At 48.2% G+C, this 19,835-nt stretch overlaps 1 protein-coding gene across 2 annotated transcripts in view; it reads right to left on the reverse strand.

The window, feature by feature from the left end:
* The window catches only part of LOC142290908 (MORC family CW-type zinc finger protein 3-like), a 156,823-nt gene extending 138,241 nt beyond the window's left edge, over window positions 1-18,582 (reverse strand). The window contains exons 1-2 of one of the 2 annotated variants that reach the window (XM_075334988.1): window positions 18,488-18,582; window positions 442-514 (exon numbers count right to left, since the gene is read on the reverse strand). In XM_075334988.1, coding sequence (XP_075191103.1) covers window positions 442-514; window positions 18,488-18,526 — 112 coding nt within the window. In that variant the 5' untranslated portion in view covers window positions 18,527-18,582. Of the gene's footprint in view, window positions 1-441; window positions 515-18,078; window positions 18,187-18,487 lie in introns of those variants that run through there. The other variant, XM_075334989.1, reaches the window with a different exon arrangement.
* Between the last annotated feature and the right edge of the window lie 1,253 nt (window positions 18,583-19,835).

Raw genomic sequence — 19,835 nt, forward strand, 5'->3', positions numbered from 1 at the left:
AACAGGGGGGGCCGGGAGGAGAAGAGAGACAGCACGGGGGGGGGGGGGCAGGAGGAGAAGAGAGACAGCACAGGGGGGGCCGGGAGGAGAAGAGAGACAGCACATGGGGGGGGCCAGGAGGAGACGAGAGACAGCACAGGGGGGGGTGGGAGGAGAAGAGAGACAGCACAGGGGGGGGGCCGGGAGGAGAAGAGAGACAGCACGGGGGAAGGGGGTGGTTGGCGGAAGGAAGAAAGGAGAAAACGGCATGGGGGAAAAGGGGGGGGGGAGGGGAGGGAGAAATTTCCAACACAGGACACCAGGGAGAGCGCTTCCTGTGTCCACACATCATCGGTGCGGTGTGAAGGGGCTGGCTGCTCATCTCCATGGCCCAGCCAGGCCCTTGATATATTGGAGATGACATCAGTGTGAATTAGTTATCAGGGTGACGTGCACACTTACCTATGAGCTCGGCCACCGCGCTGAACGGCCATGTGTGACTTGTGGAATTGGTGTGTAGAAACTTCGGGCACAACTAGAAAATAAAAGATATACACATCAGCAGAAAGCCTCACATTGTGCTACAGACGTATTAGCGCAATCATCCTGCCGGAGCCCGAGCTTCACAAGTCTGGATTACAGAGGACTGTTCTCTCCGGCATCTCATGGTGGTGAGGGATATTTCACACTGACACATATCAGCCCCACAGAGGCTTAAAGGACGCACATCTGGTCACCGTGTGATGGTGAAGCCATATGGACATGTTTAGTGCACAGATCCTCAACAAAAGCCACCATCTGCACGGGACCGAATCTCAGCCGTGCAGTAGTTACAATTATATCCAGCCGGGACATCAGCATCACTGTCCCCATTGGGGCTCACAATCTAAATTCCCTATCACTGTCTTTGGAGTGTGGAAAGAAACAGGAGAACCCAGAGGAAACCCACACAAACACGGGGAGAACATACAAACTCCTTGCAGGTGGTCCTTGGGATTTGAATCCAGGACCCCAGTGCTCAAGACTGCAGTGCTAACCACTGAGCCACCATGCTGCCCACTGTACAGTTCTAACCACTGAGCCACTGCGATGAGCCAGCCACTGTGCTGTACTAATTATGGAGCTACCTTTCTACCCACTGTACAATGCTAACCACTGAGCCAAGGTGCTGTCCATTGTACAGTGAAATCACAGCCACCCTGCTGCCCGCTGTACAATGCTAACCATTGAACCACCGTGCTTGCCCACTGTACAGTGCTAATCAGCGAGCAACCATGGTGCACATTGTACAGTGCTAACCACTGAGCCACCTTGCTGCCCATTGTAAATTGCTAATCACTGAGCCAACATGCTGCCATTGTACAGTGCTAATCACTGTATTTTGTTTTTTTTGCTGACTCTCCCCCTCTCCAGTGCAGGATTGTGGGTTTTTAGCGTTTGTCTGGATTCCGCTCTGACAGTCGGAGCGATGGTCACCGCCCCTGTGCGATGTGTTTGTGGTCATGTGGCGACTTGTTGCCGTTTCCGCTTCTCTTAACATTTCAAGGACTGAAGCAGAAATAATCCAGTCGTGGCCGCACTTCTGTACATCGCTTATGGGGAGGTCGAGTGACGACGGCTCGGACCCTCAAACACAGCGGAATATTCACCATTACAATGGACAGGAATAATACCGGATTCTAGGAAACATCTCCGTGGTTCCACATACACAACACTCCTGGCGGTGCTGCTTCTGGCCATCAGTGTGTATTTGCAGATGCATTTCTCAGGGTGTACTTTCTTCTGCTGAGGATTATGGTGTTGAGATTTTGGCAGAAGTCCCCATCACCGAGCCGATCTTCAGTCACAGTGCTAACTCTCCCTTACACATTTTCTTCCAGCCTGGTCTAAATTTCATCGCTACGTCTGGACGCTCCAATAGTCTATGTGATTGGGGTTACGTACGGTACTAGATTGCAGCGCTGTGAGAGGCCGCGTTACATTTATAGCGGAATCCAATCAACACTGGCGAGCAAAACTACAGCAGGAGTTAGATGGGCCGAATATATTAAGAGGTAGAGGCTTCGCAAAGGGCCTCTCTGACAAATGTAGTAAAATAGATAATACACTGAAATAGTAAACATTTTATCTAAATACCTTTATGTAGCAAAAAAAAAAAAATGCTTTATCTAGTGCACTCTGTCAAGATTTCAAAGATGGCAACTGCCATAAATCTGTGCAGCCCACCCTAGATTTCAGAAGACACTCACTTTCCCATTGTATTAAACTATACTTCGTATTCGAGTCATGACGTAGTAACCAATCAAGAAATAACGTCTGGAACATTATTCTGAGTCTGAACTGGGTGCAAAAACCTAAACAATCCACACTATATGGAGAGAAGGTATGCGCACCAGTGAATGGTGTTCCAGACGTTATTTCTTAATTGATTTGTAGTCTTTCGTTTGTGAACCCGGCCCCACCACACCTATTGCCAGTCCACATTATACGCATAAATAGCCTGGGTCTCAGCTTCCCATACACGGTAAGTTTTTTAACTGCATGAGAGGACACACACAAGCTAGGGACCCCAACGTAGAGAAATACTTTGGCGTAGTGTTGGGGCTCTATTGCATTGATCAATTCAGTAGCTAAATTTCTCTTTATTCATATGTTCATGGCAGTAATGCAGGTTCCATTTTTCACATTTTCACTCTTGCATATAGCTATTGGATTTTTCATGTCAGTATTCACACAGCAGTTTCTGCTATTTCATGTATTCTCCTTACATAGTCACTGGTGTGCATACCTTATCTCCATATAATGACGTAGTAACCAGCTGCTCGTTCGAGTAACAAGCAGTGCGAGCATGCTCGCCCATCACTAGTTATCACTCATTGTACAAGAGGAGGAGGTGAGCTGTGAAGACACCTATTGTGAATAGTGGATCCTGTGTTACCTACTGTATACAGAAATGTTATTGTACAGCAGGAGGAGGTGAGCTGTGACATCTGTTGTGAATGACAGATCCTGTGTTACCTACTGTATATAGAGGTGTTATCAATCATTGTACAGGAAGGAGGAGGTGAGCTGTGACATCACCTCTTGTGAATGGTGGCTCCTGTGTTATCTACTGTATACAGAGGTGTTATTGTACAGGAGGAGGAGGTAAGCTGTGACATCTATTCTGAATGGTGGATCCTGTGTTATCTACGGTATACAGAGGTGTTATTGTGCAGGAGGAGGAGGTGAGCTGTGACATCACCTATTGTGAATGGTGGAACCTGTGTTACCTATTGTATACAAAAATATTATTGTACAGCAGGAGGAGGTGAGCTGTGACATCACCTATTGTGAATTGTGGATGTAGTGTTACTGGTATACTGTATACAGAGGTATTATTGTACAGGAGGAGGTGACCTGTGACATCTATTGTGAGTGGCAAATCCTGTGTTACCTACTGTATATAGAGGTGTTATCAGTTATAGTCCTGTGAGAGGATAATAGCGTCAAGGGAGAAATTTAGGTAAGACTGCTAACGGAGTCTTTGTTCAGGGCAAATCCAAAGGACGGGTCCAAATTAGCTTTATGCGCAGATATATTAAATAGCTCAGACAATGATCACAACGAGACAGTGCAGGTGACTGACTCGTGTATTCAAAAGACTCGTAATTATACCATACAACATTCGACTTCGACATTGAAGCAAGAACAGAGAGTGATCATCCCACATATAACATCCCTTATTTCAGCTGTGAGAAAAATCACAATTATAAAATTCTTTCAGCATATTATAAAATACCTCTCTGTTCATTATTTATTCTGGCTTTATTATCTAGTTAGAACATTCTTTCTTTGTGTGAAATCACTGATAAGACTTTCACTAAAGGTCCAGTCACACACGACTTACCAGCGATCCCGAAAACGATGCGACATGATAGAGATCGCAGGTAAGTCGCTGAGAGGTCGCAGGTGAGATGTCACACAGTCAGACCTTACCAACAATGCAGGAACGATACAGGTCGCAGTAGTGACCTGTATAACGATCTCAGCAGTCACTGTGACCCTGTTACACAGTGTGAAACACAGAGATATGTCCTGCCCAGCAGGACATCGCCTTTGAAGAAAATGGCCTGGACCATTTTGCAACGACTAGAGATCTCACAGCAGGGGCCTGATCGCTGGTAGCTGTCACACATAACGAGATCGCTAACGGGATCGCTACTGCGTCACAGAAACCGTGACTCAGCAGCGATCTCGCTAGCGATCTCGTTATGTGTGACGGTACCTTAAGGAGGGCTTCACTGCTCATTATTTATACATCTGTTCACTCGTCCTTGGTTAACTCTTTCTTGAACATACAGCTTAGAATCATATTATGGCGTCTGTGCAATTGTCATATAGACACACAGATAATTATACAACTGTCTTGCTAAATTCTACTAAAAAGGGGGCTGAAAGCCCGTACTTACGAAGCGCTACTGATATCCTAATCAGGCACGAATACTAAGATTCTTTATAGCAAGATACTATTTATTTTAATAGCACATGAATAATCAATGGTCCATAGGCATTAGAACTACTTTATAGCCATAGAATCTTATACAATAACAGCATCAACATTACCGTATGTTGTAGCACGCCTTTCTCATCGGAGGGACTCGATTAGTGAGAAGGAAACAACATGCCATCTGCATCACAGGAACAGTGCGTCCACTTGAGTGTCCTGGAAAAGTCCCCTATCTCATTAAGCGAGTCCGGTATTTTTATAGCAAAACTTTGTACGTCATGTGCACTGAGTTGGAAATTGGTGACCAGCATGTGACAGCCGAGTCATGTTCATGTAACTTGACCACAAGCTGCTGTGGGCACCAGCAGCTTCCTGCACATTTTGCCAGTTGACCACTGGCCGACCACAAATTTCCTGCATATATTGCAAGGTGCCGTGAATTTTACATGCCAGCTTCCTTACATCTGTTCTAAGCGAACCACGACTTTCCTGACTGTTGAACTGTAAACGTTACTTCCTCATCATCGTGGTTTGCTCAAGATCTGTCTGAGACCCGGAACACACATCCGTTTAATTTGTACGTGTGCGGTACGTATTTGCACGTACCGGAGACACGTACACACGGAAACCCATGTTATTCTATGGTAGATGGTACACACACGTAAAATCACACGGAATGTGTGTCCGTGTGGTAAGTACGTGTGTGCGCTTTTCTACACGGACAACATGTCCGTTTTTGGCCGGCAGCACGCAGGCACGGACCCGCTTTAGTCTATGGGTCCGTGCCTGCACGTACCGCACACGGAGTATGTCCGTGTTCAGCACGTTTCGTGCGTGTGCGTTTTTACACTAGCGATCTTATTTTTTGCTTTTTTTAAATTAAATTCAGTATACTTACATTGGCGCTCGTTTTTTTTTCTTCCCCCGGCTCATACCGCACCCCGATCACCAGCGCGGCGAGGAACAGCTGTGCAGAGAAAATCGCGGCAACAATTACTTTGAATATGCCAGCCGCTCATTAATCAATCTCGTATTCCCTGCTTTCCCCACCCACAGACGCCTGTGATTGGTTGCAGTCAGACACGCCACCCACGCTGAGTGACAGCTGTCTCACTCCACCCAATCACAGCAGCCGGTGGGCGTGTCTATACTGTGTAGTAAAATAAATAAATAAATAAATAAATAAATTTAAAAAACGGCATGCGGTCCCCCCCCCAATTTTAATACCAGCCAGATAAAGCCATACGGCTGAAGGCTGGTATTCTCAGGATGGGGAGCCCCACGTTATGGGGAGCCCCCCCAGCCTAACAATATCAGTCAGCAGCCGCCCAGAATTGCCGCATACATTATATGCGACAGTTCTGGGACTGTACCCGGCTCTTCCCTATTTGCCCTGGTGCGTTGGCAAATCGGGGTAATAAGGAGTTTTTGGCAGCCCATAGCTGCCAATAAGTCCTAGATTAATCATGTCAGGCGTCTTCTCCCCGAGATGCCTTCCATGATTTATCTGTAAATTACAGTAAATAAACACACACACCCGAACAATCCTTTATTAGAAAAAAAAAAAACACTAACAAATTGCCTTGTTCACCAATTTAATAAGCCCAAAAAAGTCCTCCATGTCCGGCGTACTCCAGGATGGTCCAGCGTCGCATCCAGCTCTGCTGCATGAAGGTGACCGGAGCTGCAGAAGACACCGCCGCTCCTGTCAGCTCCACACAGCTAATGAAGGGAATAGCACGATCAGCTGAGCTGTCACTGAGGTTACTCGCGGCCAACGCTGAATACAGCTGATCGCGCTATTCCCTTCATTAGCTGCGTGGAGCTGACAGGAACCGCGGTGTCTTCTGCAGCTCCGGTCACCTTCATGCAGCAGAGCTGGATGCGACGCTGGACCATCCTGGAGTACGCCGGACATGGAGGGCTTTTTCGGGCTTATTAAATTGGTGATGATGAGGGAATTTGTTAGTATTTTTTATTTCTAATAAATGATTTTTTTCAGGTGTGTGTGTTTATTTACTGTAATTTACAGATTAATCATGGAAGGTTTCTCGGGGAGACACCTGCAATGATTAATCTAGGACTTATTGTCAGCTATGGGCTGCCAAAAACTCCTTATTACCCCGATTTGCCAACGCACCAGGGCAAATCGGGAAGAGCCGGGTACAGTCCCAGAACTGTCGCATATAATGTATGCGGCAATTCTGGGCGGCTGCTGACTGATATTGTTAGGCTGGGGGGCTCCCCATAACGTGGGGCTCCCCATCCTGAGAATACCAGCCTTCAGCCGTATGGCTTTATCTGGCTGGTATTAAAATTGGGGGGGGGACCGCACGCCGTTTTTTTTAATTATTTATTTATTTATTTTACTACACAGTATAGACACGCCCACCGGCTGCTGTGATTGGATGCAGTGAGACAGCTGTCACTCAGCGTGGGGGGCGTGTCTGACTGCAACTAATCACAGGCGCCTGTGGGTGGGGAAAGCAGGGAATACGAGATTGAATATGCCGGCCGCTCATTAATCAAAGTAATTGTTGCCGCGTATTCTCTGCACAGCTGTTCCTCGCCGCGCTGGTGATCGGGGAGCGGTGAGTATGAGAGAGGGCTGCTCACTTCAGTCACTCGGGGGATTAGCGGTCACTGGTGAATCCTTCACAGGTGACCGCTAATCAGTACGCGGCACACAGACAGAGCCGCGGCATGACAATGAAGTCGGGTGAAGTTCACCCGAGTTCATTCTCATCGCGCAACTCTGTCTGCTGTCAGCCGACATGTATCAACGACATTGTGCAACACACAAACTGACATTCCACACGGACATTCCACGTACACAAACACGAACATTTTACACGTACACACGGCTCGCATACGCCATCACACGGATGCCATACGTACCGGAGAAACGCCCCAAAAAAACGGAACACGGACCCGAAAAACGGACCGTGTCACACAGACTTTTTTTTGCGGAAGTGTGTTTTAGGCCTGACGCGTATTCTTCAACATGATAAAAATGGGTCAGTCAGAGGACATCTCTCTCCGATACTGAATTATTGATGGATCAAATAATATCTGGAATCACTATATCTAATCACACTTATTCTTCAGTCATATCACATTGGTATCACAGCATCAACATCTATATTTTGACTATTTACATATACAGATAATCTTATTACATTTGAACAAACATACTATAGGCTATAGCCCAGGCTACCTTCACAATAGGACTGCTGAAGTCATCTATACAGAACAGGAAGTAGAATTCTAGTATTATATCTGGTAACCATTGTGAAAATCACAATATCATCTACTTCAAAAATTGAAACTGATATGGAAAACTGTAAAGGTACCTTCACACATAACGACTTACCTGCGATCCCGAAAACGATGCGACCTGATAGGGATCGCAGGTAAGTCGCTGGGAGGTCGCAGGTGAGATGTCACACAGTCAGATCTTACCAGCGATGCACAACAATACAGATCACAGTAGCGACCTGTATAACGATCTCAGCAGTCACTGTGATCCTGTTACACAGTGTCAAACACAGCGATGTGTCCTGCCCAGCAGTACATCGCCTTTGAAGAATATGGCCTGGACCATTCTGCAACGACTAGAGATCTCACAGCAGGGGCCTGATCGCTGGTAAGTGTCACACATAACGAGATCGCTAACGGGATCGCAACTGCGTCACCAAAACGGTGACTCAGCTGCGATCTCGCTAGCGATCTCGTTATGTGTGACAGTACCTTAAGACACCAAAAATGCAATAAATATACATAACATATAAACCTGATTTACACAATAGGCCATATTATGGGGGATAATGTCAGATACCCTTGTCAGCTCTTATCTAAATTGTTGGCAATTATCTATTCCTTTTCCAAATCGGCAAAGTCTCTGTACTCAACCCATGGGAGGCAAGAAATAAAAAAAAATCCTTCTTTAGGCCCTGTGCGCACTTACCGGTTTTTGCCGCGGATTTCCTGCGGTTTTGCTGCAGAAAATGTTCATAACATCTCTGCAGTGATTCACCAGCAAAACCTACGGGAAAAAAAAATCCTGTGCGCACTAGGCGGAATTTGACAGCTGCATGTTTTGCTGTGGGATTCCCGCAGCAAAAACAATTGCATGTCACTTCTTTTCCGCACGTCGCTGCGGCATTTCACTCCATTGACTCCAATGTAATCGTGAAATCCCGCAGGGAATAACGCAGGCAGCAAATTCTGTGCGGTTCATTACGTTTTCCTGCATTATTCCCTGCGGTATTTCGCGGTTTACCTGTGGTAATGTACATCGCTTGCCTGCGGTTTTGCAGGGAAGTGAGGTCATTATGACAGGAAGAGGAAGCGGAGTAGAGAGTAAACACACAGATCACAGACATCACAAACATAGAACACAGACACAGAACACAGACATATAGAATACACATAGAAAGCAAACGGAAATATAGAAAACAAAACACGTGGGCTCTGCTGTATTTTTACCTTCCAGCCGAGGTAAGCACACAGCGGTGGCCCGGTATTCTCAGGCTGGGGATGGCGAGGGGCAGGGTTAATGTCCCCCGCCTCCCTCCCACCTCCCGCAGCCGAGAATATCAGCCGCAGCTGCCCCGGGACTGTCGCATCCATTATGCGGCAGTACCGGAGTGTCCCCAGCTCTTCCTGCTGCCGTGATGCAGTGGCAGTCAGGGTAATACAAGGAGTTAATGGCGGCGGATCACCGCCACTAAGTCCAGGCTTGATCATGGCAGCGTCTATGTGACAGCTGACATGATCAACCCGTATGTAAAGTGAAAAAACACACACACCGAAAAATCCTTTATTTTAAATAAAACACAAATAAGCCTCGTTCACCCTTTTATTAACCCCCCCCGAAACAAAGCTACGAAGTAATCCACGTCCTGCGATGCTTGCATCCAGCCGCGACTGACACTGACACAGCGCTGAATGCAGCCTCGGAGCGAGACAGCAGAGGTAACCACAGGGCATTTCCCACGGCCGGTAATGTGAACTCACTACCGACCGTGAGAAATGCAGCGATCTGTCCTCTATCTATCCCTCTATCTTTCCCTCTATCTATTCTTCTGTCTATTTATCTATTAGGGTACTTTCACACTTGCGTTTATTTCCTTCCGTTACAATCCGCCCTTTTGGAAAACAGCGGAATCCGTTAACGGATTCCGCTGTTTCCCATAGACTTGTATGGGTGACGGATTGTACCAAAAGGACCTGCGTTGCTTCCGCTGGGCGAAACTCCGTTGCTTCCGCCCAGCGGGAGCAACGCAGCATGTAACGTTATTTTGAGCAGCGGAATCCTCTGGATTCCACTGCGCATGCTCTTTTTTTTTTTTTTTTTTTTAAATCAAACTTTATTTTGGCTCGCGGTGGCCGAACGTTCAGCTGAGCGCCCGGCCGTCGGCAAGCGACAGCGCTCAGCTGAGCGACCGGCCACCGGCATGCCCGGGCGCCGGCAAGTGACAGCGCTCAGCTGAGCGCCCGCCGGCATGCCCGGGCGCCGTCAAGTGACAGCGCTCAGCTGATCACCCGGCGGCCGGCTGCAGGGAGCGATCAGCTGATCACCCGGCGGCCGGCTGCAGGGAGCGATCAGCTGATCACCCGGCGGCCGGCTACTGGGAGCGATCAGCTGATCGTTTACAATAGTCTGCCGCTGGTAATAAAACTGTAAAAAAAAAAAAAAATCAAAACGAGCGTTGTTTTGCAGCATCCGTTGTGCCACTATATGCAACACATCCGTTGCATCGTTACACAACGCAATGCAACGGATACCGTTCAACGCAAGTGTGAAAGTACCCTTACTATCTATCTCAGAAGGAATTTTTTTTTTTTTCCCCAATGTGCTTTATTGCATTAAATGCAATAAAGCACATGTACAAAACCGCGGCAATACCGCGAACAATACCGCAGTAAAACCGCCGCAAACCGCATGCGGTTTTCCGCGTTTTTTTACCGCGGGTGCAGTAATCTTTCAATGCCTGCGGAATTTTCTTGAGAAAATTCCATTTTCCAGTACGCACATAGCCTTAGGGTATGTGCGCACGTTAGGTTCATAACAGTGCGGAAAAGAACGCACCCTCTAAACTGTAAACACTGCGTTTGTCAATAAAAATGCATCCAAAACACATGCATCCAAAACACATGCATTTTGGATGCATTTTTTGCAGTGTGGCCCCACAGCAACTGAGCTCTGTAATGCCCGCTGACAGCAGACAGAGTCGCACGAGGAGAATGAACTCTGATGAACTTCACTCGACTTCATTGTCATCCCACGGCTGTCTGTGTGTCACGCCCTTATTAGCGGTCACCCGGGAAGGACTCACCGGTGACCGCTAATTCCCTGAGTGATTGAACTGAGCAGCGCGATCAGCGCGGCCAGCTGGAGTCCTCCACCTGAAACCACAACTCACCTGTGACGTCATCACTGATCGCGCAGCTTCAGTCACTCGGGCGACTTGCTGTCACAGTTGGAGGATCCAGCGGGTCACCTGAATGAGGGCACAGCTGATCGTGCGGCTCACTTGAGTTGCTGCATGGAGCTGACGGAGAGCGGTCTGGTCTGAGACCGCTCCTGTCAGCTTCATGTAGCAGAGCTGAGAGCATCGTGGGACGTTGTGTGGATTACGCCGGACCTGGATGGGTATATGGGGGTTAATAAAGTGGTGAAAGAGGGTGGGTTTTTTTTGTCTTTTATTCCAAATAAAGGATTTTTTTCAGGTGTATGTGTTTATTTTCTTTAACTTACAGGTTAATCATGGAAGGTATCTCGGGGAGACGCCTGCCATGATTAACCTAGGACTTAGTGGCAGCTATAGGCTGCCATTAACTCCCCATTATTACCTCGATTGCCACCGCACCAGGGCAATTCGGGATGAGCCGGGTAGAGTCCCGGGCTGTTGCATCTAATGGATGCGGCAATTCCGGGGGGCTGCTGGCTGATATTGTTAGGCTGGGGGGGGGGGGGGGGGGGGGTGTTCCCATAACGTGGAGCTCCCCATCCTGAGAATACCAGCCTTCATCCGTGTGGCTTTACCCTGGCTGGTATCAAAAAATGGGGGGGACCGCACGTCGGGTTTTTTTCATTATTTATTTATTTTACTGCACGATATAGACCCGCACACCGGCGGCTGTGATTGGTTGCAGTGAGACAGCTGTCACTTAGTGTGGGGGCGTGTCTGACTGCAACCGATCATAGGCGCCAATGGGCGGGGAAAGCAGGGAATACGAGATTGAATAATGAGCGGCGGGCATTTTCAAAAGAGGAAAAGCCGCCGGAGCTTTGTGACAGCCGTGCAGCTCCGCGCTGGTGATCGGTGAGTATGAGAGAGGGGAGAGACCGACCGACGGACAGAGAGTGACAGCCATATTGAGACACCGACGGACAGAGAGAGACAGACAGAGCGACCAACTGACAGAGAAAGAAACCGACCGAGGGAGATTCACCGACATCCACAGACAGATTGACCAACATTGACAGAGAGAGACTGAAAAGACCTGCATTTTGCTTGTCAAAAAGGCATGCAGAATACAACAAAAATGCAGTCCAAGTGCATTTTGGTTGCGTTTTGACCCACATCATTGATTTAAATGGGTGGAGAACACAGCTACAACGCACAGAAGAAGTGACATGCTGCTTTTTTTTCGCAGCGATGTCTGGCATCTAAAACGCAGCGTGCGCATTGAATTTTCGGACATCTCAGACTTTGCTGGGGAATCAGAACACATGCAATTTGGCACTTAAACGCTGCAGTTCAAAATGCAACGTTAACGCGGGAAAAAACGCAACGTGCGCACATAGCCTTACTCCTCTCATCATTGTCATGTCCACAAACGAGATGAGTCTGTGATAAATGGAGGAGCAAATACAGGAAAATGCACCGACAGGAGCTCTCTTTTGTATATTAGTATTGGGAATACCCCTAATAGAGAGCTGTGCACCTTCATAGGTGATCAATATATGATGACCGTAACACCAGGTAGACAAATGGTCACTACAAGGCGGAGTCAAAAATAATCCGCACTCTGGCTGGAGAATTTGAATGAACTTTCAGAAAAGACAAATTTTGTCATTTTTCCACATAATCTCTCAGATTTTCAGTACACTTCATCCATCTGTAACCAAGCTTTTGCATTCTCGTATTAAAAAAAATATTGTAGACTGAGCCACGAATGCCCCGTTGTGTTCCCCTCTTCATCAGATGTGAATCTTCGTCCTCGTAGGCTTCTTTCAGGGGGAATAGTTCGATGCCATTTGTCTGTAGGAGAGAATCAGTTCCTGTCTTCACTCAATGGTGTTATCAATCAGGGACATTGACGGGCGTCCGGCTTCTTCTTCATGTCTGACACTTGTGCGACTTTCCCGGTACGGCTAGTTTCACACTTGCGTTGGACGGCTTCCGTTGCATTGCGTTGTGTGACTGATGCAACGGATGTGTTGCATATAGTGGCACAACGTATGCTGCAAAACAATGGAATCAGTTTGTTTTTTTGTTTTGTTTTTTTTTTTTAGTTTACCGGCGGCAGACTATTGTGAACGATCAGCTGCTCGCTCCCAGTAGCCGGCCGCCGGGGGAATCAGCTGATCGCTCCCAGTAGCCGGCCGCCGGGGGAATCAGCTGATCGTTCCCAGCGCCGGGGGGGGGGGAATCAGCTGAATCACTCCCAGCGCCGGGGGGGGGGGGAATCAGCTGAATCACTCCCAGCGCCGGGGGGGGGTGGTGGTGTGGGGGGGGGGGGGGAAATCAGCTGATCGCTCCCAGCGCCGCGCTGAGGACAGGAGAGTATGTGTGTGTATATATGTGTGTGTAATATATAGTAGATATATACACACACACACACGTATATAAACATACATGCGGAGTGGAGTGCGGGAGGGGGCGGAGCCGAGCGGGGAAGTGTCGGGCTCCCTGCACACGTGGCCAGGGTAACTATCGGGTAAAGCACTTTGCTTGGTTACCCGATATTTATCTTGGTTACGGGTGCAGGGAGCCAGAGAGAGCATGCGCAGTGAAATCCTAAGGATTCCGCTGCTCAAAAAAAAGTTACATGCTGCGTTCCTCCCGCTGGGCGGAAGCAACGCAGCGTCACCCAGCGGAAGCAACGCAGGTCCTTTTGGCAGGTCATCCATACAAGTCTATGGGAAACAGCGAAATCCGTTAACGGATTCCGCTGTTTTCCAAAAGGGCGGATTGTGACGGAAGGAAAACAACGCAAGTGTGAAAGTACCCTACTTCTCCATCCAATCACACATACTTCTCCGTGCACAAAGCCTCTAATAAATATCCACAGTAGATGCCCCCCCCACCCCCGACCACAAAAAAACCCAAAACAACAAAATCACTGCACTCTGTTCTCCTTTTGTGAAAATCTCAGTGGGGCAGCCATTGTTTCACTCACCGCAGACACAAATTGAACTGATGTAACAAGTTCAGCTCTACACTGGAGTGCAGATAATTTTTGACTCTCCCTCTTATAACACATTTGTGTATAGACCTGATGTACAGGGCCAGTACAGCCCCAGATTGCAAGGAGCCATAACTCAGCTACTACAAAGGAGCCTTAAGGACAGAAACTGAAATCAAATATGCCAAAGCTAAAAATACAAGCAAAGCACACACAAACACACCCCGGGGAGTCACAGAGATAATGTCACGTCACAGAAATGAAACTGAAACTAATGACATACTCGTAATTCAGGCTTTAACCAATTCAGGGAGCTTAGTCATCATCAAAACCAGAACCTGGCAGGGCAAGAGGCAGGAGCCGACACAGCCCAGCGCCGCGAGAGGCAGGAGCCGACATAGCCCAGCGCCGCGAGAGGCAGGAGCCGACATAGCCCAGCGCCGCGAGAGGCAGGAGCCGACACAGCCCAGCGCCGCGAGAGGCAGGAGCCGACACAGCCCAGCGCCGCGAGAGGCAGGAGCCGACACAGCCCAGCGCCGCGAGAGGCAGGAGCCGACACAGCCCAGCGCCGCGAGAGGCAGGAGCTGACACAGCCCAGCCCAACGCCACAAGAGGCAGGAGCCGACACAGCCCAGCTCCGCGAGAGGCAGGAGCCGACACAGCCCAGCGCCGCGAGAGGCAGGAGCTGACACAGCCCAGCCCAACGCCACAAGAGGCAGGAAAGGATAAGATCCCACTGCTCTGGATTTTCAAAAGGTTGATTCCTTTATAAATGGCCACAAAATAGTAATAAAAAGTCTACTGTTTACATTTATTAGTTTTCCCAATATATTTTTAATTTTTTTTTTAACATAGGAGCATTAGGTTGAAGAATATAATGCTCATATATAACAGTTTATTCTTCGATAACCATTAATAAATTAAATACATATATAGTGGCATGCAATAGTCTGGACTCCCCTGGTCAAAATTACTGTTATTGTGAAGTTAAGCAAGTTGAAGATGAAATGATCTCTAAAAAGGCATTTCCTTTGTATTTTAGGCAGAATTTTTTTTTTTTTAATTTTCATCTTTTACATTTTAAAATTAACAAAAGGAAAAATGGACTGATGAAAAGTTTGGGCACCCTGCATGGTTAGTACCTAGTAGCACCATGTTTGCCTAGTACAGCTTGTAAATGCTTTTTGTAGCAGCCAAGAGTCTTTCAATTCTTGTTTGGGGGATTTTCATCCATTCTTCTTTGGAGACGTCTTCCAGTTCTGCGAGACTCCTGGCTCTTCTTGCATGCTCTGCTCTTTTGAGGTCTAGCCACAGATTTTCAATGATGTTCAGATCAGGGGACTGTGAGGCCTTTTTAAAACCTTCAGCTTACGGCTTTTCAGGTCGTCTATGGCTAAGTTAACACAGGGCATCTTTTGCGGTGTTTTTGAGGTCAGAAAGATGCACCAAAATGCATGCATTTCCTTCTCCCAGCAACGTCTGAGATTTCGATTTTGCTGTCTACACTGGGCATCATTTGTTGGCTGCATCTTGGCTACGTTTTTTCAAGATGCCGCATGTCAATTCTTTTTGTGTTTTTACCATGTTTTTGAGCCCTCCAGTCAATGCGTTTTTGCCGCGGCTGCGTTTTCAGAAAATGAGATGCACACTCAAAATGCACTCAAAACGCACATATCAGAAGAGGCCCTGTGTGAACATTAGTGATGTGTCGGTCGTGATCGATCCGACACAAAGATCCAGCTCCCTGCTGTAACTGACAGGAGCCGGATCCCCAGTGAGAGCCACTAAAATCTCTTAATGGCTCTCACTGGGCTAAAAACTCCGGTGTTCAGGGGATGAAACTCCGCCCACTCCACAGTCTAATTGGTTCGATGTAAGTGGGAGGGGTTTAGCCATGGGTGGGTGTGGTTTCAGCGGCGTTACTAGAATCTTAAACATGTGTTTATCTGGGGATGAACACATTTAATAAGGAGCCAAGAACGATTTGAATGAGCCGACTTTTTGGTGAGCGGAGCCATGGGAACCGGATCACCAAAAAGAGCCGGACCGCCCATCACCAGTGAACATAGCTTATTGTGCTTATTGTGGTGGATTTTAATGTGTGTTTAGGATCAATAGCCATTTATAGAAGCCATCCTCTTTTCAATTTCAGCATTTTTTTTTTTTTACAGATAGTGTTATGTTCACATCAAGAATTTATTGAATTTCATTGAATCCATTCTTCCCTCTACCTGTGAAATGTTTCCCGTGCCAATGATTGCAACACATCCCCAAAGCATGATTGATCCACCCCCATGCTTAATGGTTGGCGAAATATTCTCTTCCTGAAATTTTGGCCTTTTTTCTCTACACATACCATTGATCATTGTGGCCAGAGTTCTATTATAACCCAATCGGTCTGCAGGACTTGTTTCCTAAATACATGCAGCTGGTTTAGATGCTCTTTTGCATACTCTGACACTGAATTTTATGGTGAAGACACAGGAGAGGTTTTCTTCTGATGACTCTTCCATGAGGGCCATATTTGTGCAGCTGTCTCTTAACAGTCGAACAATGTAACAACTCCACAGTCTGCAAAACCTTCCTTGCAGTCAGATGGGGGGTTCTGATTTGCCTCTTGCAATCCTACGAATAGCTCTCACAGACATTTTGCTTGGTTTTCCAGACCTTATCTTCACCTCCACTGTTCCTGGTAACTGCCATTTCTTAATTACATTTCAAACCAAGGAAAGGGGAACTTGAAAACGCTTTGCTATCTTCTTATAGCCTTCTCCTTCTTCGTGGGCCACCATTTTCAGAGTGCTAGGCAGCTGCTTAAAAGAACCTATAGCTGCTGTTTTTAGGGACAAGGTTAGAGTAGGCTGGGTTTTTATAAAGGTGTGATATGTGCATCACAGGGCCTTTCCTAATGATGATCGCGAACAAGTGGTGCCCAAACCTTTGCATGCTACTGTATAGATGCACACAGATATTTTATTTTTTAAACTGAAGTTGTTAAATTTCTACTGACTACACAACCCTGAACAGAACAAGACCAGTCAGTCTCAGTCGGGACCAACAGAACCGGAACCAAAGAGCCTCAGTCGGGACCAACAGAACCAGAGGTTCAGTAGGGACCAAAGCGGCTCAGACGGCGCTAACAGAACCAGAACCAAAGCGGCTCAGACGGCGCTAACAGAACCAAAAGCGGCTCAGACGGCGCTAACAGAACCAAAAGCGGCTCAGACGGCGCTAACAGAACCAAAAGCGGCTCAGACGGCGCTAACAGAACCAAAAGCGGCTCAGACGGCGCTAACAGAACCAAAAGGGGCTCAGACGGCGCTAACAGAACCAAAAGCGGCTCAGACGGCGCTAAAAGAACCAATAGCGTCTCAGACGGCGCTAACAGAACCAATAGCGTCTCAGACGGCGCTAACAGAACCAATAGCGTCTCAGACGGCGCTAACAACCAATAGCGGCTCAGACGGCGCTAACAGAACCAATAGCGGCTCAGACGGCGCTAACAGAACCAAAAGCGGCTCAGACGGCGCTAACAGAACCAAAAGCGGCTCAGACGGCGCTAACAGAACCAAAAGCGGCTCAGACGGCGCTAACAGAACCAAAAGCGGCTCAGACGGCGCTAACAGAACCAAAAGCGGCTCAGACGGCGCTAACAGAACCAAAAGCGGCTCAGACGGCGCTAACAGAACCAAAAGCGGCTCAGACGGCGCTAACAGAACCAATAGCGGCTCAGACGGCGCTAACAGAACCAATAGCGGCTCAGACGGCGCTAACAGAACCAATAGCGGCTCAGACGGCGCTAACAGAACCAATAGCGGCTCAGACGGCGCTAACAGAACCAATAGCGGCTCAGACGGCGCTAACAGAACCAATAGCGGCTCAGACGGCGCTAACAGAACCAATAGCGGCTCAGACGGCGCTAACAGAACCAATAGCGGCTCAGCCGGCGCTAACAGAACCAATAGCGGCTCAGCCGGCGCTAACAGAACCAATAGCGGCTCAGCCGGTGCTAACAGAACCAATAGCGGCTCAGCCGGTGCTAACAGAACCAATAGCGGCTCAGACGGCACTAACAGAACCACTACACAACTGAGGATCTGCAGAAAACACCAAAACAAACAAATATCCATGAACACGAGCAGAACGAGAAGCAAAGAGTTTCAGACAGCTCTAACAGAACCATTACACACCTGAGAAAACACCAAAACAAAAGAAGATCCATGAACACGAGCAGAACCAGACCCCAACCAGGGAGCCACAGACAGGAAGCTGCCAGCACTGACCCGGAACAGGGACTGAACCCAGCACCAGCAGGGGCAGAACCGGCAGGCCCAGGCCCGGCGAGCTCAGCCAGCCCCTCTGCCGGTCCAGCACCGCCCGCAGCGGCCATACCCGCCGGCGGAACCTCAGTGCCAGAGCCTGTTTCCGTCCGCACATAATGGAGAGCACACAACACTGGGCTCTCTCGGTGTTATGACTACAGGAGCTGGAAACCGAGCCCCTCCCGGCGTAAAATCATCCGCAGCCATATCCGTCCTCACCGAGCCCTTTCCCCTCCCCGTATCCCGCTCCCGGCCGCCCCATTAACCCCTTTCTCACCGCACTCAGACGTATCCCGTCCGTTGTCTGTGCCGCCATCTTTGAAAAATAAAAAAAAAATGCACGAAACACCTCACGGAGCGATCAGCTGAGCACCCCCCACTTCTGGGCGGAGACTACTGCCGCGTCATCCAATCAGAGCGCAGCACAAGGAATAACATTAACATCACGTGACCACTGCCGCTGTCAGCGTGCAGGACGGCTGTAATACCGGCTCCATACACCAGATGGCGGTGTTCACCACACTATAGTATTTCCTTACTGACGCGTGCGGATTTACTGACTCGTGGCTCTTACTCATTGATTTACTCTTAAAAAAAAATTTGTTTAAGGGTACTTTCACACTTGCGTTATTTTCCTTCCGTTACAATCCGCCCTTTTGGGAAACAGCGGAATCCGTTAACGGATTCCGCTGTTTCCCATAGACTTGTATGGTTGACGGATTGTACCAAAAGGAGCTGCGTTGCTTCCGCTGGGCGACGCTCCGTTGCTTCCGCCCAGCGGGAGGAACGCAGCATGTAACGTTATTTTGAGCAGCGGAATCCTCTGGATTTCACTGCGCATGCTCTTTTTTTTTTTTTTTTTTTTTTTTTTTTTAAATCAAACTTTATTTTGGCTCGCGGTGGCCGAACGTTCAGCTGAGCGCCCGGCCGTCGGCAAGCGACAGCGCTCAGCTGAATGACCGGCCACCAGCATGCCCGGCCGCCGGCAAGTCACAGCGCTCAGCTGAGCGCCCGCCCGCCGGCATGCCCGGGCGCCGGCAAGTGACAGCGATCAGCTGATCACCCGGCGGCCGGCTGCAGGGAGCGATCAGCTGATCACCCGGCGGGCGGGAGCGATCAGCTGATCACCCGGCGGCCGGCTACTGGGAGCAATCAGCTGATCACCCAGCGGCCGGCTGCAGGGAACGATCAGCTGATCGTTCACTATAGTCTGCCGCTGGTAAAACCGGGAAAAAAAAAAAAAAAAAATCAAAACGAATTGCGTTGTTTTGCAGCATCCGTTGCATCCGTTGTGTCACTATATGCAACACATCCGTTGCATCCGTTACACAACGCAATGCAACGGATACCGTTCAACGCAAGTGTGAAAGTAGCCTAAAAGAACAGAGAGGACTCTCTGTTCTTTTAAACAAATTTTTTTTATCTCTACTGGCTAACACGGTACAAAGATATATTTTACTTGATTTACTCTTGTGATGTGATACAAATGGCGGGATTTTCTACTTGATATTACATTGGGGAGCTGGATTTATTTACCATTTCCCGTTCCTTTTTGTGCTTTATTTCTTTTCTCCCTTCACCTAAAAGTCATAATTTTATTATTTTTCCTTAGGTAAAGCAGCTTT

The sequence above is a fragment of the Anomaloglossus baeobatrachus genome, chromosome 2 (assembly GCF_048569485.1).
Source record: "Anomaloglossus baeobatrachus isolate aAnoBae1 chromosome 2, aAnoBae1.hap1, whole genome shotgun sequence".
Classification (NCBI taxonomy): Eukaryota; Metazoa; Chordata; class Amphibia; order Anura; family Aromobatidae; genus Anomaloglossus; species Anomaloglossus baeobatrachus.